The 22,328-nt window shown below is 57.5% G+C and overlaps 1 protein-coding gene and 1 long non-coding RNA gene across 4 annotated transcripts in view; one reads left to right on the top strand and one right to left on the bottom strand.

Moving 5' to 3' along the window:
- Window positions 1–22,328, bottom strand: part of IQSEC1 (IQ motif and Sec7 domain ArfGEF 1) — a 170,104-nt gene that overhangs the window by 106,693 nt on the left and 41,083 nt on the right. The window contains exon 1 of one of the 3 annotated variants that reach the window (XM_011222960.3): window positions 15,893–16,418. The exons of 1 other annotated variant lie outside the window; for it this stretch is intronic. In XM_011222960.3, coding sequence (XP_011221262.2) covers window positions 15,893–15,960 — 68 coding nt within the window. In that variant the 5' untranslated portion in view covers window positions 15,961–16,418. Of the gene's footprint in view, window positions 1–9,835; window positions 9,966–15,892; window positions 16,419–22,328 lie in introns of those variants that run through there. One more of the 3 variants, XM_034658858.1, reaches the window with a different exon arrangement.
- On the top strand, window positions 5,747–7,639 carry LOC117801937. Its single transcript, XR_004624790.1, has 3 exons — window positions 5,747–5,882; window positions 6,482–6,654; window positions 7,528–7,639. It is a non-coding gene; the product is annotated as an uncharacterized LOC117801937 (long non-coding RNA).

Raw genomic sequence — 22,328 nt, 5'->3', positions numbered from 1 at the left:
GGGCAGACACCGGGGTGGGAAGCACGGGAACACCTCTCCACTTATCTGACCCACTACACTGGTCGACCCTCCAATTTCCAAAGGCACGTTCAATTCTGGGTCCCCGTTCTGATGCAGCCACTTTCCAACTAGCAAGGAATGTGGACAAGTGATTTGGCTGGCCTCAGTTTCCCCATCTGCAAAACAGGGTGGATATTCCTACTTGACGGGGTTGCGGCGAGAATTAAATGAGCACCGAGTAGGGCGCAACACACATTCAGCATTCAGAGAAGGGCATGTCGTTCTGGTGGCTGCTGGGAAGCCTCCAGCCGCATGGCTCCCTCCTTTGCACTCCTGTGTCATCCCTCGGGTGTGTCAGGGCGCCATGTTGCAGCCTCGAGGTGCTCACTGTGGCCTGCTTATCTGGGACATCTGTGTGTGCAGATGAAACGTGGCTTGTTACCTAGTTCTTGACTGAAGTTTGGGGCCAAGACTTCTGGTGTCTCATGTTGTTTCTGGGGCCCCACCTCTTACCCCATCACCCTTGGTCAGGAGCCCCCAGTGTGTTAAGCTTGTCATGGGATCCACCTTGACAGCCCCTCCCAGCCAAGCTCACAGAATCCCCTGACCTGTGGGAGAATGGCTTGATGGTTTCTTCAAGGCCTTCCAGTTCTGACTTTCTCTGCTGCACCTGCTGGGTAGCCTTAGGAGAGAGGAGGGACACCACCCTTCTATGAACCCAGTGGACCAGGAAGGTGCCGGTGCCTCTGCGAGCACATCTCATCTCGTCATGGAGGCAGACAGAGCAGGCAGGGGGGCACGTTGTGAAGCCCTTGGGAGCTCTGGGTCCTGCCAGCCTCGGTTCAGATGCCATCCGTGACATTACTGACTGCACGTGGCTAGAGGACTTAGCCTCACTGTCAGTTTCCTCTTCCATGAAGTCGGGGTGTTACAGGTGCTGCGGAAAAACAGACCCTCTTTGGGTTAGTGGGTGCGTCTCCACTTCAGTCGGGGGATTTCAGGGTGCCACGGCCAGCAACTGCTTTTATTTTTATTTTATTATTATTATTTTTGAAGATTTTATTTATTTGACAGAGAGAGAGCCCGGGCAGGGGGAGCAGCAGGCAGAGGGAGAAGCAGGCTCCCCGCTGAGCAGGGAGCCCGATGCGGGGCTTGATCCCAGGATCCCGGGACCATGACCTGAGCCAAAGGCAGTCACTTAACCAATTGAGCCCCCAGGTGCCCCCCAGCATCTGCTTTTTACACCCACGAACCAGCCAGTGTCTACAGGGCCCAAACTAGGGCAGCACGTTTTAGGGACAGACATCTTTAGGATTTCAGCACCAGATTTTTTTTTTTCTTTTTTGACATTAAGAGTGCTTCCTATACTAAGTCATCCTAGAAACCAGCTACAAAGCCTTTCCATATTGGGTCTCACTCATATCCAATAGACCCCCCCTCCCCAGAGCTGAAAAGCCCACCGTGACAACACGAGATACCAGAAGACGACAGGATCTGTGTGAAGGGCCCGACCGTGCCGGCACACGCCGACGCTCCCCCCAAACCAGCTGATGTTATTGTTTGTGTCCCTGTGTCTCCAGAGAGGCCAGGGCTCCGGGGAGGGGCAGCGGCCTGTCTTGGGCACATGGAAGTCGGGGCTGGGGTTGCGACAGTACTTGAAGGTAAAATGTGGTTACTTACGTGGTTCTTAGAGGTTCTGAAGTTTGGGGCGGAGCCCAGCTGCCTCTCCCTGCGGTCCCCCTCTACCAGCACCATCTGCCACCCTCAGTCTGGAGCTCCAAGGGCAAGCAGCAGAGGTAGCTCGTGACCACCATGCTGCCGGACACGTCCTCTCTCTCCCATCATCATCCCCCATCATCGTTCACAGGTGGGCCTCAGCTGGCCCTGCCTCCAGCAAACGCTTAACGCATGAGATAGAATATCCCCCAGATGGGACCCTCAGGCTCTCACACCGGCCCAGCCAGACTCCCTTCCCCGGGAGGGATGCTGGAAGCCCCCCCGCCCCTCTCTCCTTTGCGTCTGAATTCCCTGGTGGCTGTCTACCCTGCTCTCCCTCTGTCACCAGCCCCATCCCCCATCTCTACTGGCCACCTCCTTGTCCTCTGGTGCCCTCCTCAGAGAGGCTCTAGCTGACCATCTGACTAAAATGGCCTCCACCAAGTCATTCCCCGCCCCCCATCAACCCATTTATCTTCCTCACTGCAATGTCTGAAAGTATGTCGTTCAGTTGTTTGCTTACTTATTTCCTGTCTCTCCCCCCCCCACAGCTTCAGGGGGAGGAGATGTGGGTCTGACTTCCTCACTGTTTTCAGCAGGGCCTGGCACACAGTGGGTGCTCAGTAGACACTAGCTGAATGATTCATTAATAGAATAGCTCACTTGGTACGCTCCCAGGGCAGAAAGAGGAGCCATGGAGGCAGGGGCATGTCCAGCTGCCCAGCGGGAAGGAGACACACCAGAAAATCCCATCCCAGGGGCTGGGCATTTTGTTAATCTCCGCAGCAACCGCTGAGGTGGTGATTAGTAAGCCATTTTCTAGATAAGGCAACCGGAGGCCGAGAGAAGTGAAGTGCCTTGCCGTAGCTACACAGCTTTTACACAGAAAGCTGGGTCTCAGGGCGCCGGGGTGGCTCACTTGGTTGAACACCCGACTCTTGGTTTTGGCTCAAGTCACGATCTCAGGGTCGTGGGATCCGTGCTCAGTGAGGAGTCTGCTTGAGAGTCTCTCTCTCTCTTAAATAAATAAATCTTCAGAGAGAGAAAAAAAAAGCTGGGTCTTGGGCCCAACTTTCTCAGGATCTGCAGCCGCATAAAGGAGAGTTTAAAGCCGCATAAAGAAGCTGCAAGAGCCAACATTTACTGACACCTGCCAGGCACTGACCCAGGCACTTCCAAGCTTTGTTTGTTTGTCCACTCTGGGAGGTAATTATGGGCCCATTCTGCAGATATAAAACTGAAGCCCAGAGCAGCTCTGTGACTTGCCCTAGGTCATAGAGCAAAGCAGCAGCCCATCTAGGCTGGGTACTCAGGCTGCCAGGCTTCCCCATAGGGTGATGACAAAGGTGAGGCATGCTGTGCCCCCCCCACTGCCTCAGTTTTCCCTTTGTGCAATGAGGGTGTGGACAGAATGACCTCTGACCTGTATGATGTCATCAGGGAGGCGGGACTCTTGCCTGGGAAGCCTTAGGGCTGAAAAGGGAAGTGAGGAGTGGCTGTTTCCCCATCCCACCCGCTCCCCACCCTGGCCCTGAGCCAGGTGGGTGGTTACTTCCCTTTGACCACTTCCTCCGGAAATTCCCCAGGAAATACCCCTGTGCCCATAGCCTGAGCAGAGGTCCAGCCTCCAGGCCCAGAAGCCTCATTCCTTGCATCCTCCTGCTAAGGTTGCCCGGAACAGAAACTAGAAGGCCAAATAATTAGCATGCTTATGTGTGTGTACATGTGAGTATGTGTACATATACACGCGTGCATACACACAAATTGCTGTGTGTGTGTGTGTGTGTGTACATATCTATTGCTGATTAGATCAATTGTTTTATCTACATAAGAAAACAACAATGAAAACTAGGGCTGACAGTGCATTGGGGCACACTGCACCTCTCTCTCTCAGGGCCCCTTCCCCTCCCCTCTGTCTGTGAGGCACCAGCCTCCTGCCCCATCCTCTGCCTCCGGTCTCCCCCCTGCCACTCTGTCCTCCACTCAAGCTCCCATCCTCCACTTAGGGAGCTTGGGCAAACCTTGGGCAAGCCACACTGAGCTTCGAGCTCAGATCTGATGCCTTCGAGGCAGTGGAGCAGGTGGTTAAGAGCCCGGGCTTTGGGGTCCAGCAGATTTGGGGTCTGAGGCCATTTGCTACTGGTGTGACCTTGGGAAAGCCACTCTAGGTCCCTAAGCCTCGGTTTTCTCATCTGCAAAACAGGGATCATGAGAAACCCTTCCTAATGGGGCTGACATGAAGGGATGTCACACATCGGGTCACTTAGCACAGTGCCTGGCAGGTCTTCTCAGTTCACAGTGGGGGATGCTGGATGTTTCTGCCTGCCCAGCCGCCTTCTCACTTCAGGTGAGGCACCCCGATTTTCTTTGGGGAATCCCCCTCCTCCACTCTTAGTCCATCTAGTTTGTGTCAGCTGAGTCTGTCCCTAACTCTACAATATGTCACCCCCTTGCCAGAGTGACAGGCCCAGGGATGGGCATGAGACCCCAGCTAGACCAGTGAGAGTCTGTTCTGGGAGTTCTGCTGGAACTGTTTCTGCTGGTGAAATCATGAGAGATGAAGAAAGAGAAAAAGACGCCAGTGATTGGAGATAGAGCTTGAGCCCCTGAATCAAACTGTACCTGAAGCCCTCACTGTTACAGAAATAGAAGACAATAAATTCAGCATTTGGCTCAAGACCATCCGTTTTTGTTGTCTGTTTTGTGCAACCAAAACAGTGCTGGTTAATACCACCTCGCTGCTTCAAAACCCCGGAGGGCTCCCCTGTGCCCACTGAGTCTAGCACTCTGGGCCCTGGGCCCCACCAGCCTTCCATTCGGGCCTCAGTTCTGGGCTTCATCCTTCCAGACTCCGTGCCACCCAAGACTGACAGCTCTTCCCCAAACACACCATGGACACTCAACCTACAGGTTCTCCCCAGTTCTCCCCCACTCTCCACTTGCCCAGTGTTCCCACTCACACTCCGGACCTGGCTCAGAGGTCACCTCCCCCAGAAAACTCCTCTCAATATCCCTCCACCACTCCAAAATGTCAATGGCACTACCCTGGCCTCCTTCCACTCTCTAACTCTATCACCAGGGTATAGCCTACTCTTATTTCCTTTTCCTCTTCAAAAAGCTTTGTCTTAGCATCTCATTTAAAAAATGAATACCTTGGAGACGCCTGGGGGGCTCAGTGGTTGAGCATCTGCCTTCGGCTCAGGTCATGATCCCAGGGTCCTGGGATGGAGCCCCACGTAGGGTATCCTGCTCAGTGGGGAGTCTGCTTCTCCCTCTGTCCCTCCCCTCTGCTCGTGCTCTCTCGCTCTCTCCTTCTCGCTCTCTAATAAAAAAATAAAAAATCTTTAAAAAAAATAAAAAATAAAAGACGAGTACCTTGCATCAATTAAGATTTGACAAGTTCAAAATTTGGTTTTAACTCACCAATCGCATTTCCTGAACCCGAAGCCTGACCAGCAGATGCAGGGCTGAATGACCAGGTGCCTGCCCTTGGCTGGGGGGCTGTTATAGTCTGAACCAAATGACTTCCCAGTTGGCTCAAGTCTGGGCTTGAGAAAACAGCAATTTTTAAAATGTTATAATTAAACGAGACTATTTCTTTTCCTTGGGGCTAATAATCCTTGACATTTATTGAGCTCTTTCTATGTCATTGCCCACGGCACGCCCTCACTTCACAGACAATCCTGCAGCTCAGAGGAGTTATAGCAACCAAACGGGGAGCTGGGATCTGGCCCCCCGTCCTCCTGCTCCCACCCCATGTTCTTCTGCCTGGCTTTCCTCAGCTACAAGTGAACACACTGTGTGGGGGGCAGCTCAGAAGCGGGTTAAAAATTTGGCACTTAAAGCTCAACGTCCAGCTGGTCCGCCCCGGTCGCCCATGTGCATGTGGTTCTGTACACCCCCACCAGCACGGGGTCTCTGGCTTCACGGCTCATGCCCGGCCCCTGGCTATGACGCGCCCCCTATTTTGTGGACATCGGGTTTCGGATTTACTGTTTTTGCTTCCGGCTGCCTGTGTGATAGAAGTCTTCGTGGTTAGTGTGCTGGGAAGTTGTTTCAACATGTAACTGTTTTGAACACAGTAACTTCCCCATATGTCCCTGCCATGGGTGGTAGCCCAGGAGCCTCTCGATGGCCGGTCAGAGACCACTGAGCCTGGCCAACTGGTAAGTCCAAAATCTGAAGTTTGTGGGGAAACATGTTTGATTGACTTAGATAAGGCGCTCTGCGCTGGCACCTGGTTCATTCTCTGCGAAGTGGGGATGAGGTAACCCGAGGGCGTGTCGTGCAGCCAGAGTGAGGCAACATATGGAAGTTACAGGCACACAGCAGGTGCTCACTACGCGCTCCTTCTTTCCTGTCCTCGCTGCCTTGAAGCCAGAGCCACTTTTCACCCACATGTAGGCTCAGTTGCCCCCACCCCCTGCCCTCAGTTGCCCCCACCTCCACCTATCCCTACCGCTAAGCCCCACCAGAACTCCACAGCCTGGCCAGCCCCACTGTGCGTGGGTCTTGAGGCAACCTGGACTCCACACTGAACCCCAGGCTCCTGGCTCCCTCACTTCTCATTCCCCAGACCAATGCCTCCATTGCCTTCAAAATCTGGTTCAGCTGTCATCTCTTCTAGGAAAACTTTGGGGAGCCCATCCAGATGTGAACGCTGACATTCCTTCTCTGGTGTCCCATGGGCTTTGGAGTGCACACCGGTCTCAGCTCTGATCACCCTGTATGGTAACCTCCTCTTTTCTTGTCCCATCTCCCCCAGGGTACTGTCAACATCCCTAAGACAGAGATAGTGTGTTGCTCGTGGCAGCCTGGCCCCTGAAGCTGGCCTGTTGCTGGGTTGGGGAGCATTCTCTACATGCCAAGCACAGAAGCTGGGGACCCCACATGGAGCAGCCTTGCTTCAAAATGAAGCCAGTAGGGAGGAAAGCAGAGGTAAGAGTTGAGAAGTCCAAACCCATTACATAAATTGAACCCCTGGATCCAGCCATTCCTGAAGCCAGTTTGGCCCCTGCCCCAGACTTTTCGGTTCCACGAACCAATGAAGCCCTCCTGCTTAAGCCTGTTTGATTTGGATTTCCTCTCACTAGCACTTAGAAGGGTCTTCACTGATAGACTGAGGCTAACCTGAGGCTAATCCAAGGTCAAATAGCTAAGAAACTAGCAGAGTTGAGACTCATACCGAAGTCTAGGCTCTCAACCTACTTCAGCAGCCTGTCTCTTCCCGGAAGCCTGCTGCATGGCCCTAGAGTCCAAGCCCCAGCTGACAACAGCCTTGATGCTCCCCGCAGGCCGGCTACAGCCTGGAGACCTCACTCCGGCTGACCAGACTCCTTTTACCTCTTTCTCAGAAGCAGCTGAAATTACACTGATATGGATTTCTGGGCATTGGTTGGCTCATCCCTCAAAAGGGGCTCATGACCCTCCCTCACAGACTCAGGCAGAAGGCCCAAGAGTGCCTCACACTGACCTGGCCCCTAAAGGACTCTGAGTGGAGTCTGAAGCGTGAACCCTCCTACCTGCCCTCACCTGTCTGACTCCTGCAGATGCTGTGCTCAGCAGACCCTTTCCCCAGCTCGGGGGCTGCGTGCATGGCTGGCAGGCCTCCCAGCCCGGCAATAAGCCCGCATCTGTGCTGGGGTTCTAAAGGCCACACTGCTCTAGCTCTCTAACGATGGGGGCAGGAGACCTGCATGGCCTCTGCCCACTCGGAGCCCAGGGGTGGGGGCTCCCAACAGGATGAGACTGGCAGGTCCCCGGGAGATGGGAGGGCCCGAGTTGGCTTCCTGACCCCGTGTCCCACCCAAGCCCAATCCCCAGGGAGAAGACCTGTGGAAAACCCTCGTGCCTAGAAGGATTCAGGGTCTTCACGGTGTGGCAGGGGAAGGGACAGGCGGAGAGGACCCATCAACCCGAGTTTATTTGGTCCCATGAAAGAATCTTTCATGCTCGAGAAGCTGGTGGCTCGGGGAAGCCCTGTGGCTTGACTAGACTCATGCAGGTGGGCGTGTGGAGCCAGGACCCAAACCAGAGCTTGTCAGAGGCCGACATCTCCACAGCGGGAGCCCGCTCGCAGGGTCAGCAGAAGTCCAGTGTAACTGTCGGGTGTGAGTAGAGCCAAGCTGAAACAGTCATGTTATAAGTGGGACTTGGTCTGGGGACTTCCAGAAGGCTCAAGGGAAGGAGCAACTGTGGAAGTCCCATGTCTCTCCTCAAAGCCTGGACTCCCCCTAGGCAGACAGCAAAGCTCAGCCCCCCGCACCCCCGTCTCCGCGGAGAGCCCCAGGAGCCCACAGCCCGTGGGCAAGACTCTGGCCCTCTCTGGCCACCGCCTGCTCTCCACATCAACTCCAGATCCACTCGCTTTTCCATTTGGTAACTGCTTCATCCTAAGCATTGGTATCTATGAAATCATGAATCTGGTATGCTGGCTGGTTTTGTTCCCGAACAGGCGATATGTATCTATGAAAACAAAACACACCCAGCAGGTACGTGTCCCCTGCCATGCACGCCCTCCTCCCGCGGCCTCCTCTGCTTTAGCCCTCTTCTAGCCCCAGAGACAAGACAGTGCTTGGCCCACAGCAGGTGCTCTGTAAGTCTGTCGAATGATCGCGTTCACGAATGAACGACAAGCCTGACACCCTGCAGAGTCACGGAAGGCTTCACGGCTCCCAACTCCACCTGGCTGTTCACAGGTGAGCACAGAGGACTCAGGAAAGAAAGGAGCTTGTCTGGATCCCAGGTGAGCCCAGCTGTCCTGGCTCCTGGTTCCACTCTTTCGGCCCTACCCTCAGGACCGCAGTGGGCCTTCCTCCAGGACAGGTGCCAGCACCCACCTGGCCAGCCTCCCCAGCTTGCCCCCAGGAGCCCAACAAAGGCAGGTAGCTGCTGGAGACTGTTGAACTGGAGGCCAGAGCCCCGGGCTCCGAGCGGCCTGACCACCCGGGGTCCTCCCACGGCCTCCCTGGCTTCCTGGGGTCGTCAGGGGCTCTATCAACGTGTCAGAGGAAGGCTTTGTTGACCTGAGAACAGAGAGCCACCCTGGGAACTCTCACTCCTGTGGCCAAGCCTACCCTGACCCCAGCCCCAACTCCCGGAGGCCAGTGGGGCAGACAGCCCCCTCCTTAGCACTGGACTCCAACCCATTACAGATGGAAAAACTGAGACCTAGTGATGGGATAGTCATGGGATCATTCACCCCATACAGAGACTATATGATGCATTGAGGGGCTCGGAGTCACTCTGGGTTCAAGCCCCAACTCCCCACCTTATACCTGCTATGGGACATTGCACAGATCTCCCAACATCTCTGTGCCTGAGTTCCCACATAACCAAAGCGTGCCAGCTATTGTCCTTCCCAAGGCTGTACTGAGGTTCCACGGGGAAGCAGGGCTGGGTAGGGAATCTCCCTGAGGGGCAGGTGGCCCCAGGCCCCCCCATGTTTCTCAAGGGGATTTCCCGAGGGACAGCACCAAAGAGGCTCACTGAATCTCTCCCATTCTGTGTGTCCAGAGCTGCCCATCCACTCGGGGACCATGTCTGAAGTCCCTCCGGCCCTGGGGGGTCTACAGATCCTCAACATTCTTCTCTGGATCATTTTGGAAAGAAGCTTCTGCTCCCCCCTGCCCTAGGCCTTCCCGTGCTCAAAGTTTATCCTCTGTGGGGTGAGGGGGTGGCAGTGGGGAAAGAAACTGCACCGATACACTGCAGGGGCCCTTGGCAATGTGCAATCTCTGTGGGACTCAGTTTTCTCAGCTGGAAAATGGGCGTGGTTCCTTCTCAGGGTGGTTATGAGGGGCCCTAGACCTTCCACCCCCACCAGCGCCTGGGGCTGGGCTAATGCCCAGGGGAGTGAAAGAACTTCCCTCCCACAGCTGAAGCTGCCCTTCTAGGCAGTTGTGGGGAAACACCTGAGGTTCTCTGGGCCCAGGGTGGGCCTCTGTGCCATCTAGGCAGTGAGGAGAAGTCACAGAAAACATTTGGAGAAACAATGAACACCCGGATGAAAGCCCCAGAGACCCTGCCACAGCAGGCTGCCCTGACCATCAGCAGCCCCTCAAAGTTTCTCAGGCGGCCGAGACCTTCTCCCTCCCCCAGGCTATATGGTTGTACTCACAGTGTCACAGGGGAGAGGGTGGAGGTCTTCCTGGAGCCCCAGCACCCTGCCTGCCTCCACGGCCCTTGGGGACGAGCTCTGGGCCCTCCCCACTGCAGGGCCTGACGTCTGACTTCCTCCCCGTTCAGCCAGCATCAAGGAAACCACGCCCTGGGGAGAGGGTGCCAGGCACCCTGGGGCCCCCGCCCACCTCTGACTGGGCCCCAGACACTCACTGCCCAGTGGGCTCCTTCGAGGTCCGGCCAGTCCAGATGGCCTCAGCAGCAGGCCCCAGAAACTCTGGTCAATAAATAATACAGCTCCTTCCCTGGCCAGTCTTGTGTGGCCGATCGCGTTTCAGGCCACTGGAGTTTCTGGTGAGGCTGCTTTGTTCGGAGTGCCTGACCAGCCTGGGGCTCTGGCCACAGGGGCGCTGACACTCTCACTGAGGGCCAGCCTGAGCAGGCGAGACAAAGGCGCATGACAGGTGGCCCTGGAGAGACGCTGTCCTGCTTACTTTGAAAACAGCTCCGGCCCAACTGGGACTGGGATGGCAGGGGCCGGATGTTCCACCTCATCTCCCTATGGCCTCCGTGCCCTCAGCTTCCCACCCCCGCACTGGTGGTTCCCCCTGGAAAGCCCTTCTGCCTGGCCCACCCCCATTCCCCAAGGCCCCACCCTGGCCCCTCCTCCAGGAAGCCTCCTCACCCCCAGCTGGGAGGGATCTGTTCCCATCTGAATTCCCACTGCCATCCTCTGCCAGTCTGTCTCCTCCAGGTATCAATCATCGTCTCTCTTCTAGACAGTGGCCACTACCGCCTGATTGGTGTCACGTCCCCCCAGCCCACACCCCTCCCTCTCCACAGTCTCATTTCCTTACAGCAGCTCCAGTGATTGTTTTAAAACAGAAAGCACATCATGTCATTATACTGCTTTAAACCCTGCCCTGTCTCTCCCCCACCCCAGTAAACTCTTAAGTCCTCACAAGGATCTGGCACTGCCAGACTTTGGGGACTGCACATTCCTTCCCTCCTGGACCCCTGCAGGGCCTCCTCCATGTTCTTCAAACACACCAGCCATTCTCCTGTCTCAGGGCCTTTGCACCTGCTGTTCCCTCCGCCTGGCATGTTCTCCCCCAGGTCTTCCTAAGCTCCCTCCTCCCTGCCACTCTCAACTCAATGCCACTCCCTCCAACAGGGCTTGCTTTCTTTTCTCCTTAAAACAGTTTTACTGAGATGTAAAGCATGTTCTATAAAATCCCCCTATTCAGAGCATGCAACGATTTCCGTATATTCACAGAGTTGTGCACACATCACCACAATCTAAGATTAGAACATTTCATCATTCCAAAAAAGAAACCCTGTTTGCATTCAGCAGCCCTTCTAGTGCCCCCCACAGCCCCCAGCCCCTGGCAACCGCTGCTTTACTTCCTGCCTGTGTGGGCTGGTCCACTGCCAGTGGTCTCTGTGAGTGGTTTCTCTCACGTGCATAATGTTTCCGAGGTGGCTCCGTGTCGTCACGCGTAGCAGCACCTCGTTCCTTTTCGTGGCTGCGTAGCATTCCATCGTGTGGATAGATTCAGTCTGCGTGCTCTGCAGCCAGTGGGCAGCTGGGAGAGGCCTTTCCTCACCACCCAGGTCACGTGCCCTCTCTGCCCCAGTCAGTCAATCCACCCTCCCAGTTTCATCTTCTTGCCTGTAACTCCTGTCCGAAGACACCTCCCATCTATTTGCTTGTTTACTGCTTCTCTCGCCCGAACATCAGCTCCGTGGGCCTGGGCCGTTGCCTTACTCCTTGCCATATCCCAGGGTCTGGCACAGGCCTGATGTGGAGCAGGGGCCCAACAAATATTTATCAGCTGACTGAACAAAGCTTTTTCCAGCGAGATGCCGGTGCAATCTCCCTGCCTGGGTCAGAGGACACCTGCTGCCCTCGCCAGGAAAGGCCTCAGCCATGACCCAGCTTGGGGACCAGTAACTTGAGGCCCTGCTCTGTCCAGTGGGATGGTGGCCCTGACACGGTGGACATTAACTGGCTAGATGTGAGGCCGGACACTGAGCACCTGGCACAGTGCCAGGGCCCGAGGAGGTCTTCAACCCCACACAAAAACTAGATGGGGGTGATGGGCCATAGAGCAGCACGGGGATGGGCAGGGGGTAGGGGGAAGGGAGGGGGGTAAAGCAGCTGCCAGAAGAGTCCATGTGTGCTTTGGGCAGTGCCCATGCAAGGGGTGGTGGCAGCTGGGTCAGCCCTGCCTAGGAGCTCCCATCCTATCCCATCCCATCTGAAGCTCTAGACCCTGCCCAGAGAAGGACAGGGATAGCCGGGGCCTGTCCAGAAGGGGAAGGACGAGGGGAGGGGACTAAAGACCCTGTCCTCAGCCTCAGGGAATCCTGGCCACTACAGGCTCTCCCGGGACAGGGAAGCAGATGGGTTGGGGGCCCGGAGAGCAGGGCCGGGTCCCCTAGTGTGTGTTTGTGTGTATCGGGGGGTGGGGGCACATCATGAGAAGAGGGGTGTCAGCTCCAAGTGGGAAAGAATTTCCTTGCATCAGAGCTGCCCAGGCGGGGAGGCGGTGAGCTCCCTGTCCCAGGAGGTGTGTGCACACAGCTTCCCGCAGAGGGCATCAGATGGCTAATTGTCCAGGAAGCTCCCTGGAAGCTCCCAGAGCCTGGCTGCCAGCTGCTCCCAGCCCTCCTCCCCAGACGCACCACGGCAGGGGAAGGGTGGGAGGTGGGGCTTGCTCAGCAGAACCCCCTGCCCCACCCCCACCAGCACCCCAAGCGGGCTGCCTCTGTCCACCAGGCAGCTCCCCTGCCCCATTAGCCCTCAAGGCACAAAACGATCTGCCGTTCCCAAAATAACACCAGATGCAAAAGTGATTTTCCAGCCCGGCCCCAGAGGCTGAGGATTACCGATACCACAGACTAAGGCCCGTGACAGACAGGAGCTTAGAGGCGTTTGCTCAGAGACGGAGCCACCACGCAGCACCTAGCCTGCCCGGGCAGGCCCACGGCCTCAACTCATTTAATCTCATAACAGCCCTGGAGGCCGCTTGCACTGTAGAAAGGCGCTGGACCGGGATTCGAACTTAGGCAGGCCTGACTGAGGAGCTGGCGTTCTCTACTCCTGCACTGTGACACTGGGACAAAGGGGGACGAAGGGGACAGGCATCACAGGGAGGCGCTCCGCTGGGTGCCCGCCAACGGAACCCATTTGTGATCTTCCCAAGAACCACCTAGCTGGCATGTCATCCAAGGAAACAGGCCCAGAGGGCTTTAGCAACTCGCCCCCAAATGCGTATCTGAACAACCTAGGTCGCTGGCTCTGGGCCCCGGTGCGCGCGCTCCTAGCTGTCGGAGACCTGGGGCCGAAGGCCCAGAGACCCTGCCCCCGGCTTCTGGGCTGCAGTCACTGAACCGCTGGGCAAAGGGCCAGGGCTGGCCGGCCAGCCGGCAGCCTGCTCCCCGCACACACCTCTTGCTTTTCCAGATGTAAGCGGGTCTGGGCCAGGGGCGACAGTCTCGGGGGGAGGGGAATGTGAAGACGCGAGTGGAAAACTATGTGCTGTCCGACTGCAACCCTCCAATTTGTCACTGTGGCTGCCGCCAGCCCCGCCTCAGGCCGCAGACCTGCTGACTCAGGTCTTTCCTGGCTGCTGAGGGGGGCTGGGATCCCAGCGAGCGCCTGCTCTGTCCATCTGTCTGTCTGACTCAGGGAGTCACCTCGGCCCTCCTGGTGGCCTCCCAACAAAACGGGGTGGGGGTCCAGAGAGCCAAGTGAGTCTCCTGGAGCTCCCTGAGGGCCACCTTCTCCAGCTAAGCACGGAGGTGCGCTGCACTGACAGGTGCTAAGTGGGGGTTTGGGGCCAACCCAGTGCCAATTATGGTGTCCACACCCACCTGGTGCTGTCTTTGGGAGTAAGACGGCCACCCCACCAGTGTTGGTACCAGCCCTGCGATGCCGGCCTGCCCAGTTCCACTGTCGGGCTACCGGGCCAAAAGCACTCTTGGAGCGCTTACCATGAGCCACGTAAGGGTCTACCCCATAGCCCTGACTGGTAATTATCCCCTGTGCCGTTATCCCCACTCTGTAGATGAGGGAACTCAGGCGTGGAGTGGCTGGTCTACCAGGCCCTGTGAGGCCGTGCTACTCCTCCTTGGACTGGGTGAGGCTCTGGCAAAGCATGGCAGGGCCTCCCAGTGCTGGGCCCCCTGCACCCTGTAAACAACATTTGAGGTTTCCATAGTGCCAATCCCCGGAAACCGCAGGAGAGAATGAGACACAGGGAAATCTAGCTGAGGTTGGAGGAAAAGGCACACAGCACACTCACCATAGTCCGGAGACTCACCCCCTGCCTTGGCCTGCCTGGCCGAGGTGCCAACCTGAGGTCTATCCCAGGGTCTAAGGAGGGACAGGTGGCCCCTGACTCACTGCTGGAGTGAGCTTTCCTCTCTCTATTCCCACAGCCAGCCACATCCGCATCCAAGAGAATGCCTCATCCCTCACTGTCTGCCCTGTTTTCCTAAAGCCAGACCCGAGGCCTATCCCTGCCATGCCTCCCACCTTCACCCACCCATCTTTCCAGGCCAGAGGCCCACGGTCCCAGACCTTCTCACCCAGCAGCAAAGACAACCGCCGCCACTGTAATGATGATTTCCAATCACAGTGAGTGTGGGCTGAGGGGCTAGGTTTCCCCTTTCTCTTTGGCTGTCAGGAAGCGCAGCAATTTTCACCTCAGCAGAAGAAACTCAGACCCTGCTTATCTCTGTCCCAGTCTACTTTTTCCTTCCTAGGTCATGACATTCTGTTCTATATTGAGCTTATCCTGGTCCTGATGTTTTATTCGATTTATCGTAGGTATTTCCTATAAGTGATCACAAATATTTTGGAAAAGAAAGAAGGAAGAAAGGAAGGGAAAGTTTATATAGTTTAGAAACCAGATGATAAGGGTGGGAAGAAAGAGGGAGAATCTTCCAATCCCTTACTCTTTGTCAAATCTCCGCCTTGGTGACAAATACGCCCTTAGGTGGTATGAAATAGATGTCTTCCAAGCCTTTCCAAGCAGCTGCCTCTAAACCCCTCCCATACAAACCCTGGCCCCACCTAATCCCCCGTTACAAACAAGACCCAGCCTTGCCCGAGATCACACAGGATCCAGCTTCCGGCTCCCTGGTCTGAATCCCTTTGGCGGGTGTGGGGGCTGGCGCCGACCCGGCACAGGCCCGCTCCCCAGGGGGCAAAGGGCCCTGCTCTGCCTCCACGTGCGCTGGCGCGCACAGCAGCTCCGCTCCACGCACACGTCCATCGGCCATCCGGCGAAGGGGAAGGACGAGAGCGAGAGCTGTGGTGATCACACCTGAGGCTTATCCAGCGCTGGCCGTGCGCCAGGCCCTGTTCTTTGTACATTGAAGCCTCACACTAAGCCTGTAAGGATCTGCAGGTGGGAAGCTTTGGCCACAGAGATGAGGCCACTTCACGCTGCTGATAACGCCAACGCCAGTTTTAAACTTGGGCGGCCTGGGCCCTGCGTCCGGGCTGAGTTCTCAGCCCCTCGGCAACGACCCTGGACAGTCACCCGACATCGCCCCACGCTGCACTCCGAAGGAGCGAGTGTGAGCCCCATTTCACTGACAGTAACAGGCTCAGAGTGGCCAGGGGACAGGGACAAGGTCACCCAGCTGTGCCCAGTGCCAGTGTGTTATGTAATGAATGCCCGTTCCCGTGCACCCCGGGGAGTCTGCCCTCCATACCCCACCTGCCCCTGACAGCCTTCAGTGGGCATGCCGGGTCCCAGCCAAATGCCCGCATACTCCCTGACTACTGTTCCATGCTCTTCCCCTCCTCCCTCCACACTAGAGACTCTGAGTTTCTCCGGAGGGCACCAGGCATGACCTTTTCTGCCCTCCATCCCTGCTTCCTCCCGGGGCTGGAGCTGTCCTGGAGCTTGCAGAGTCCGTGCAAACCAGCCAGCCTGGTGCCCAGCCTCCCCTCCCACCAGGCGATGGCCGGGCAGAGCCGTGTCCACACACACACACACACACACACACACACACGCACACACACGTCCCCTGGTACCTGAGGGTTCTCACGGAGATGCAGTACTTCCACATAAGGCTCCACACGGCGCTGCTGCCACCCTTCATGCCTTGCTAGTTGGGAAAGCCAGCGGCCGAGGGACCCACAGCCACGGCCCTCCGACCCTGGTCTCCTCCCGGCCAGGGGCTGGCTGTCTTTGCTGGCTCTCAGGTCACTTCCTTCTTCATGGTGGGAAGAAGAAAGACAAGGCCTAAAAGCCAGGGGAGAGGGGGAGGCGCTGGCTCCCAGAGGCTACTGTAAGTCCCAGCCACGGGCCTTGCTGTCCCCAGGCCAGCCTCTGTGCGCGGGCCTGTCCGGCTGCTGTGCGCAGACCCTCCTGGCTGAGTGGCCCTCTCTCACCAGACCCCGTAGCTTCTGCACAACCTTGCGCCTGCCTCCTGCCAGGAGACAGCAGTGGCTGTGGGCCAGGGGAGCAGTGAGTCACTCCGGGCGGGACGGGTGAGGGGCGTCTGCCCGGTGAGGGAAAGTGCCGGTCCTGTGTCCAGAGGCTGGCCTGGGACGGGAGAGGCTGAGCCCGAGAGGGAGGGAGGTGGGCGGGGAGGCGAGGGCGGGCCCACATCCTCCCCCATCTCCCCAGAGGCCTGAACCCAACACCCGCCCCGCAGCCCGGCCCACCCCAAGCATCAGGCCAGGAGCTGGCCAGGACAGGGAAAGGGGCTGCTCTGCCTGCTTGGCCCCTGGGGGAAGCTTGGGGTGTAGAGGAGACAAAAGAAAGACAAAGTCAGGGCTGCTTCCTGGGTGAGTGGCTGGCCCATGAGGGTCTCCATCTGTTGGGAGAGACAAAGTTCCCAGGCCTGGCCAGGCCACTTCCTTGCTATGTGACAGATGATGCTGTGTGTGGCCGGCCCCTTTGACCTTAATTTGCCCTGACCACCTCGGGCTCATGAACTCCTGGGCATGGGTCTAAGCTCTCCACGGGGCCAGAAAGAATACACCCAGGTCTCCCAATGGCCTTATGAAGTGGATTTGATCATCGGCTCCGTCTGATATGTGAGGCAACTGAGGCACAGATTGGGGGAAGTCACTCACCCCAGGTCACAGCCCTAGGAAGCTGGGGAGGTGGGCTTTGTGCTGAGGCAGTCTGGCTCCAGGAGCAGCATTTCTGGGTAGAGATGGGGGTGGAGGGGGGCTGGAGGGCTTCAGCCCTTTTGAGCAGCCTTGGGGGCTGGGCCCGAGCTGGGTCTGGGGCATTTCCAGACTGGGGTCCCAGCTGGAGCCCCCGCCCTTGCTCCCCACCCCCCCGACAGCTGCTCCTGGGCCCAGCCCAGGGCAGGCAGCTGGGGCTTCCCAGGCAGAGCCCCCAGAGACAATGACTCACAGCTCAAGGTCAGTGTTCACAGAACCTACTTCTACCCACCCACAGCCCCCAGCAAGTTCCCCAGGGCCAGGTGGGTCCAGATCCCAGCAGCCTGCAAGGCCCTGGGCTAAGCCGTATAGCTACGGACAGCTGCCAGTGTCATCCGGTCCAGTGCCCACCAGGCCCCTGTTTCACCTAGAAGGAAACCGAGGCTCAGAGGGAGCATCTCCTGCCTACAGACAGTCAGGAGGGTGGCACTGGGCCTGAGCCTGGGTCTACGGCTCAAAGCTTCGCTCTGTCCCCGGGCCTCTGGCCCTGGGCTGGGCAGGACGTCCAGGATTCCAGCCTGCTTCCCACAGTGAGGGTCAGCAGATACATGCTTGTCTGTTCCCCCCAAGACAGGTTTCTTTTCTTTTCTTTCTTTCTTTTTTTTTTTTTTTTTTTTTAAAATTTTATATATTTGACAGAGAGAGACACACAGAGAGAGGGAACACAAGCAGGGGGAGTGGGAGAGGGAGAAGCAGGTTTCCCGCTGAGCAGGGAGCCCGATGCAGGGCTCGATCCCAGGACCCCAGGATCATGGCCTGAGCTGAAGGCAGACGCTTAATGACTGAGCCACCCAGGCGCCCCAGGAAAGAACTTTTTATCTGAAAGCAACATTGGTTTCTACAAAGGCTGCAGCCTCCCTGGGGGCCCAGGAACCCCGGTTCTCTCTCCTCCTCATCAGAAGCCACCGCAGCGGCCCACTACTTGTCACAGGAGCTCCTCCACAGCACCCTGGGGATGTGGCGGCCCAGCCTCAGCTTGAACCCCCCGAGGGATGGGAAGCTCATTATCTCTCAAGGCTGCTAGTCCATCCTGAGCTCCACTGATCTAAGGAAACTCTCCCTGGGGCAGAGCCTCACTTCTTTGTGTCACACAGAGTAGGACCTCCAAGAGTTTATCTGGCCTGTCCTGGGGGAAGTTTTCTCAACATCCTCTGCGGGTGGAGGCAGCATCTGTGTACGTGTCTCCATTACCAGCGATCTGTTCACACCATCCACGGACTCACTCATCCGTTCACACATCCATACCCATCTCCCATCTCCCTTCCCTCTTCCCTCCCAAACACCCACCCGCCTATCCTCTCCTCTTCCTTCCATCCATCCCTTCACTTACTCCGCTCTGGCCTGGACTGACCCCTGGTCCTCACAGGGTGAAGAGCTAGGATAGGTGATTGCAGACACCTCTTTCTCTTCCTGAAGCATGTTCTGGAACCCTCATCCGAACCTCCCTATCAGCCCATTGCCTCTCACCTGGGCCCCCAGGATTCCATCTGTGGCCTGTCACACCCCGGGCACATCTGAGCCTTCTGTCTTTCTGCCCCATGCCCTCCTGTTGCCCGCTAGGTTCTGATTTCTCATGGCTCCTGGGCCCTCTGACCCCAGGCTCTGGGGCAGACCCCCTGGGGCTGGGCTTAGTACCAGGGCCCCTCACCACTCAACTGGGAGGAGTATCTGTCATATGCCCCTCCCATGCCTGCTCTGTGCGAGACACCAGTCATGGTGGGTACCTGGTAGAAAGGGAAAGGTGGCACCTTTGGCCCTGGAGGTGATCTCAGAGAGAGGTGTCATTTTCAGGACAGGGGGGCAAGCCCCTGTGGGGGCCCCTTCCAAGTCCCTGTCCTGGAAGACACCCCTGCCACCAAAATCTCTGGAGGGTCCAGGTGCTGCTCTGTTCTTCCCCTTGGCTGCACCCCCATGTGCCCCTCCTTTCCAACAGCATCACACTAGGGCTTCCTGCCCCTACTTCACAGATGGGGAAACTAAGGCACAGGGAAGGGATGGGTGCGGCTGTCCCCAGCTGCCAGAGCATTGCCTGCTTCTCCGAAGACCGCTCCCTTGGCTTGATGGGTGAGGGGGTGAGGGGCACCCGTGAAGGGTTAGGAAAGCCTCAGGGAAGAGCTTGAAGGCATGAAGGAGTTTAGTGTTGCCACCACCCGGCAGGGGCCACCCGCTGAGCCATCTCCCGCACTCCCTCACCGGTGGCCCTTGAAGATCTGCTTTTGAAGGTGCTGGCAGCCCCCACACCATCACTGTCAGCCGGCTCCAGCCTCACACCTGAGTCGTCGCAGGGTGCCGATGGCACAGAGACTATCACACGGTGGAGTGAGGGTGGCGGTGGCCTGCTGCGCCCCTTCACAACTGCTCTCCTCACATCCTCTCACAGCGCTGAGGGGTGGCTGTCATCATCCCCATTTTATGGGTAAGAAAACTGAGGCTCCCAGCGCTTTGAGGCTTCCTGAGTGCTGACTCAGCACACCGTCGTCTTCATCACCAGTGGAAGCTTGTCCCTGAGAATGGGGACGGACTCCTTCACCTCTGACTCCCTTGTTCCTAACACTTAGTCATCTCATCTGTCTGAGCTTCCATTTGTTCCTCTGCAAAAGGGGAATAAGCATCCCTGCTCTCCCGGTTACGGTGAGGGAAGAGTGATGTGGGCTCACAGCACCGTGTGGCCCTGGGTGCAGGACCCAGCGTCCGAGGGCCATCTTCGCAGGCCAGCAGAGCTCACGGTGGCTGTCATTGCAAAAGGCCCCGGCACGGCTGGGCGTGGGTTAGGTGCCCAGTGATGTCGTCCCTCCCCCTTCCCCTGCAGGACACGGGGGGCCACAGCAGGAAGAGAAAGTGCGTGGAAGCGTTCACACCCTCAGCTCTTCCCTCTCCCCAGCCACGCGGCCACGGCCAGGCTCAGCAGAGAGCTGGCCGGCCCTCCACCCTCTGTGTGGTGACTCACACGGCCCACTGGGGATGAAGTCACTGCCGCCCAGGCAAAGAAAAGGATACATTTGTTCCCTGGGAGATGCCGATGCCATGGTGAACTTGGCCTGGGAGGGCAGAACATAGCCCAGGGCCTGTGCTCGCTGGAAGGACGCAACCGCACCAGAGGGGAGGGTGGTGGGAGGACCCTGCTCGTGGGGAGGGGGACTGAGGGTGGGAGGTGGCCCTCCTCTGCAGGCCCAGGGAGGGTCTGTGAGCCTCGGTCTAGTCTCTGGGCCTAGCTGGCTTTGTCAATTCTGCTGGCCTGGTGAGGAGTGTCTGTGGTCTCAGGGCTCTGACCGCCCCCACCCCCAACCTCTGACTTCCGCCTGTTTTGTCCACAAAATGGTCACTCTCTGCTCTAGTCCCTGGCAGTGGGCTGGAGGTGACAGTGGGGCTTATGAGGCCAGACAGCGGCCCCCTCCCTGCTCTCTGGATCTCTGTGTGGCCTCCCCAGTGCTGTCCCTGATCAGACTGTCTTCCACCATCTATCATAAGCTTCGTTTTAAACACAACATCCTCCCTGCGGCCGGCCATTGCCTACCCCTGGCCAAACCGCAGTGAGGCCGGCAAGACCCTTTGCCATCTGCCACCCACATTGAGCTTCCTGATACCCACAAGCGTTCCCTGCTCCAGGCACACCCCAGGCCTCCTGGCTCCAAGGCTCCCCGCTCTGGACAGTTCTGCATACCTGGGTCTGTTACTCTCCAAATGCCCTGCAGATGGATTGTCTCCTCCGCTCTGGCCCATGCACTGAACCACCAGGCTCCCGTGCCGCCGTTCTCATTGTCCGTGGCCGGGGGAGACCCTGGCAGGAGAGCAGGGGGCAGAGGAGCGAGGAAGTGGTCAGGGTATTCACTGCCCTTCGGCAGCCACCGTGCCTGGCAGGTGGCCCTCTGTACACAGCTTTCCTGCTCCACGTAACTGCCTTCTCTCCCCACCCTCAGGCCCGGGGTTTAAGGCCGCCCCACTGCTGGCAGCCCTGGTGCTTCACCTTCCCCAGGTTCTCTCTTAACCCTGCCGCCGCCTCTGCGTGTGGCCCCGCGGTGGCCAGCACTGTGTACAAACACTGCTAGTGAACCCTCGAAACCCCGTCCCACGACCAAGGCCACCGCCTCTAGGAAGCCAATTATTCTTGTTTGTTCCTTCATCCGTTCAACACGAATGGACTGCCTTGCTACTGCCAGATACCCCTGGTGAAGAGGACGGGGGAGCCACGCAGGGCCGATGAGCTGCTGGGAGGAGTAATCAGCCCAAGCAAATAAATACACCTGATAAGCTCTCCTGGGCTCCTTCCTCTTCCACCCCACATCCTCTCTGGTCCCTAAGCCCCACATTGCATGGACATGGCCTGTGTCTGCGTCCCTTTCCTTCCCAGCCCTGAGAGCCCATGGAAAGCGGGGAAGATACCCATGCAGCTTAGCTCTTTCCACACCCCACCACACTCTAAGGAGTCTTTTTTTTTTTTTAAACAAATTAACAAACTGAGGTTCAGATGCCTTGTCCAGAACTATCCCTACACCCAGCTCTGTCTATCCAACTCCAAAGCCAGAGCTCTTTTTCCTGTTTCAGGCTGAGAACAAAATGCATCACCCATCATTTATATTTACAGATTTCCAGCGGTGCCCAGAGCAGGGCCAGGCGTGAGGCAGACGTTCAACACATGCCAAGTGGCTGAACGTTAAAACCCTTAACCTCCCTGCTGAGTAAGCAGCATTTGCCTTATGTGGAGGGGGTGCTGGGATGCCCCTATTTTCCAGATGGGAAAATGGAGGCCCAAGGTGGTTAAGAGCATTGGGTCATGGGAGACCACTGGTGGGCTCCCAAGTCCCCAGGGCATCTGGCCAACTGACCTCTTCCATCTTGTCTCAGGCCTAGGAGGCCACTAAGGGCTCAGGGCACAGGCAGAGATGGCCACTGACTCAGGCTGGGTGTCGGGGAAGGCGCCAGAGAAGAGCTTTGCCATGTCCATCTCGGAGAGCGTGAGGCACATCGTGTCCAAGTTCCCGACTGGGCGTGCAGGGCCTCGCTTTGCTTGCTGTGCAGACAGGACACTGTGGGGGGCAAGGACCAGGGAGCAGCTGATGCTTGGACCCAGGAGGTGGCCCAGATGGTGGGGACAAGTGCCTGGAGTCTAGAAACATTCTCGAAGTAGAGCCAGTAGGGATTGTGGATGGATGTGATACGGGGTGAGAGAGAAAGACGCGCAGGAGATGACGCCTGGGTTTCTGGCCTGAACAACTGAGGGATTGGAGGTTCCATCAGTGGCAATGGGGACATGAGGACAGCTGGTGGGGGAGAGCTGTGGGGGATGGTCAGA

This window comes from Ailuropoda melanoleuca, chromosome 4 (genome assembly GCF_002007445.2).
Source record: "Ailuropoda melanoleuca isolate Jingjing chromosome 4, ASM200744v2, whole genome shotgun sequence".
In the NCBI taxonomy this organism is placed as follows: Eukaryota; Metazoa; Chordata; class Mammalia; order Carnivora; family Ursidae; genus Ailuropoda; species Ailuropoda melanoleuca.
Note: the sequence above shows the minus strand (reverse complement) of the source record. Positions and strands in the feature narration are given on the sequence as shown.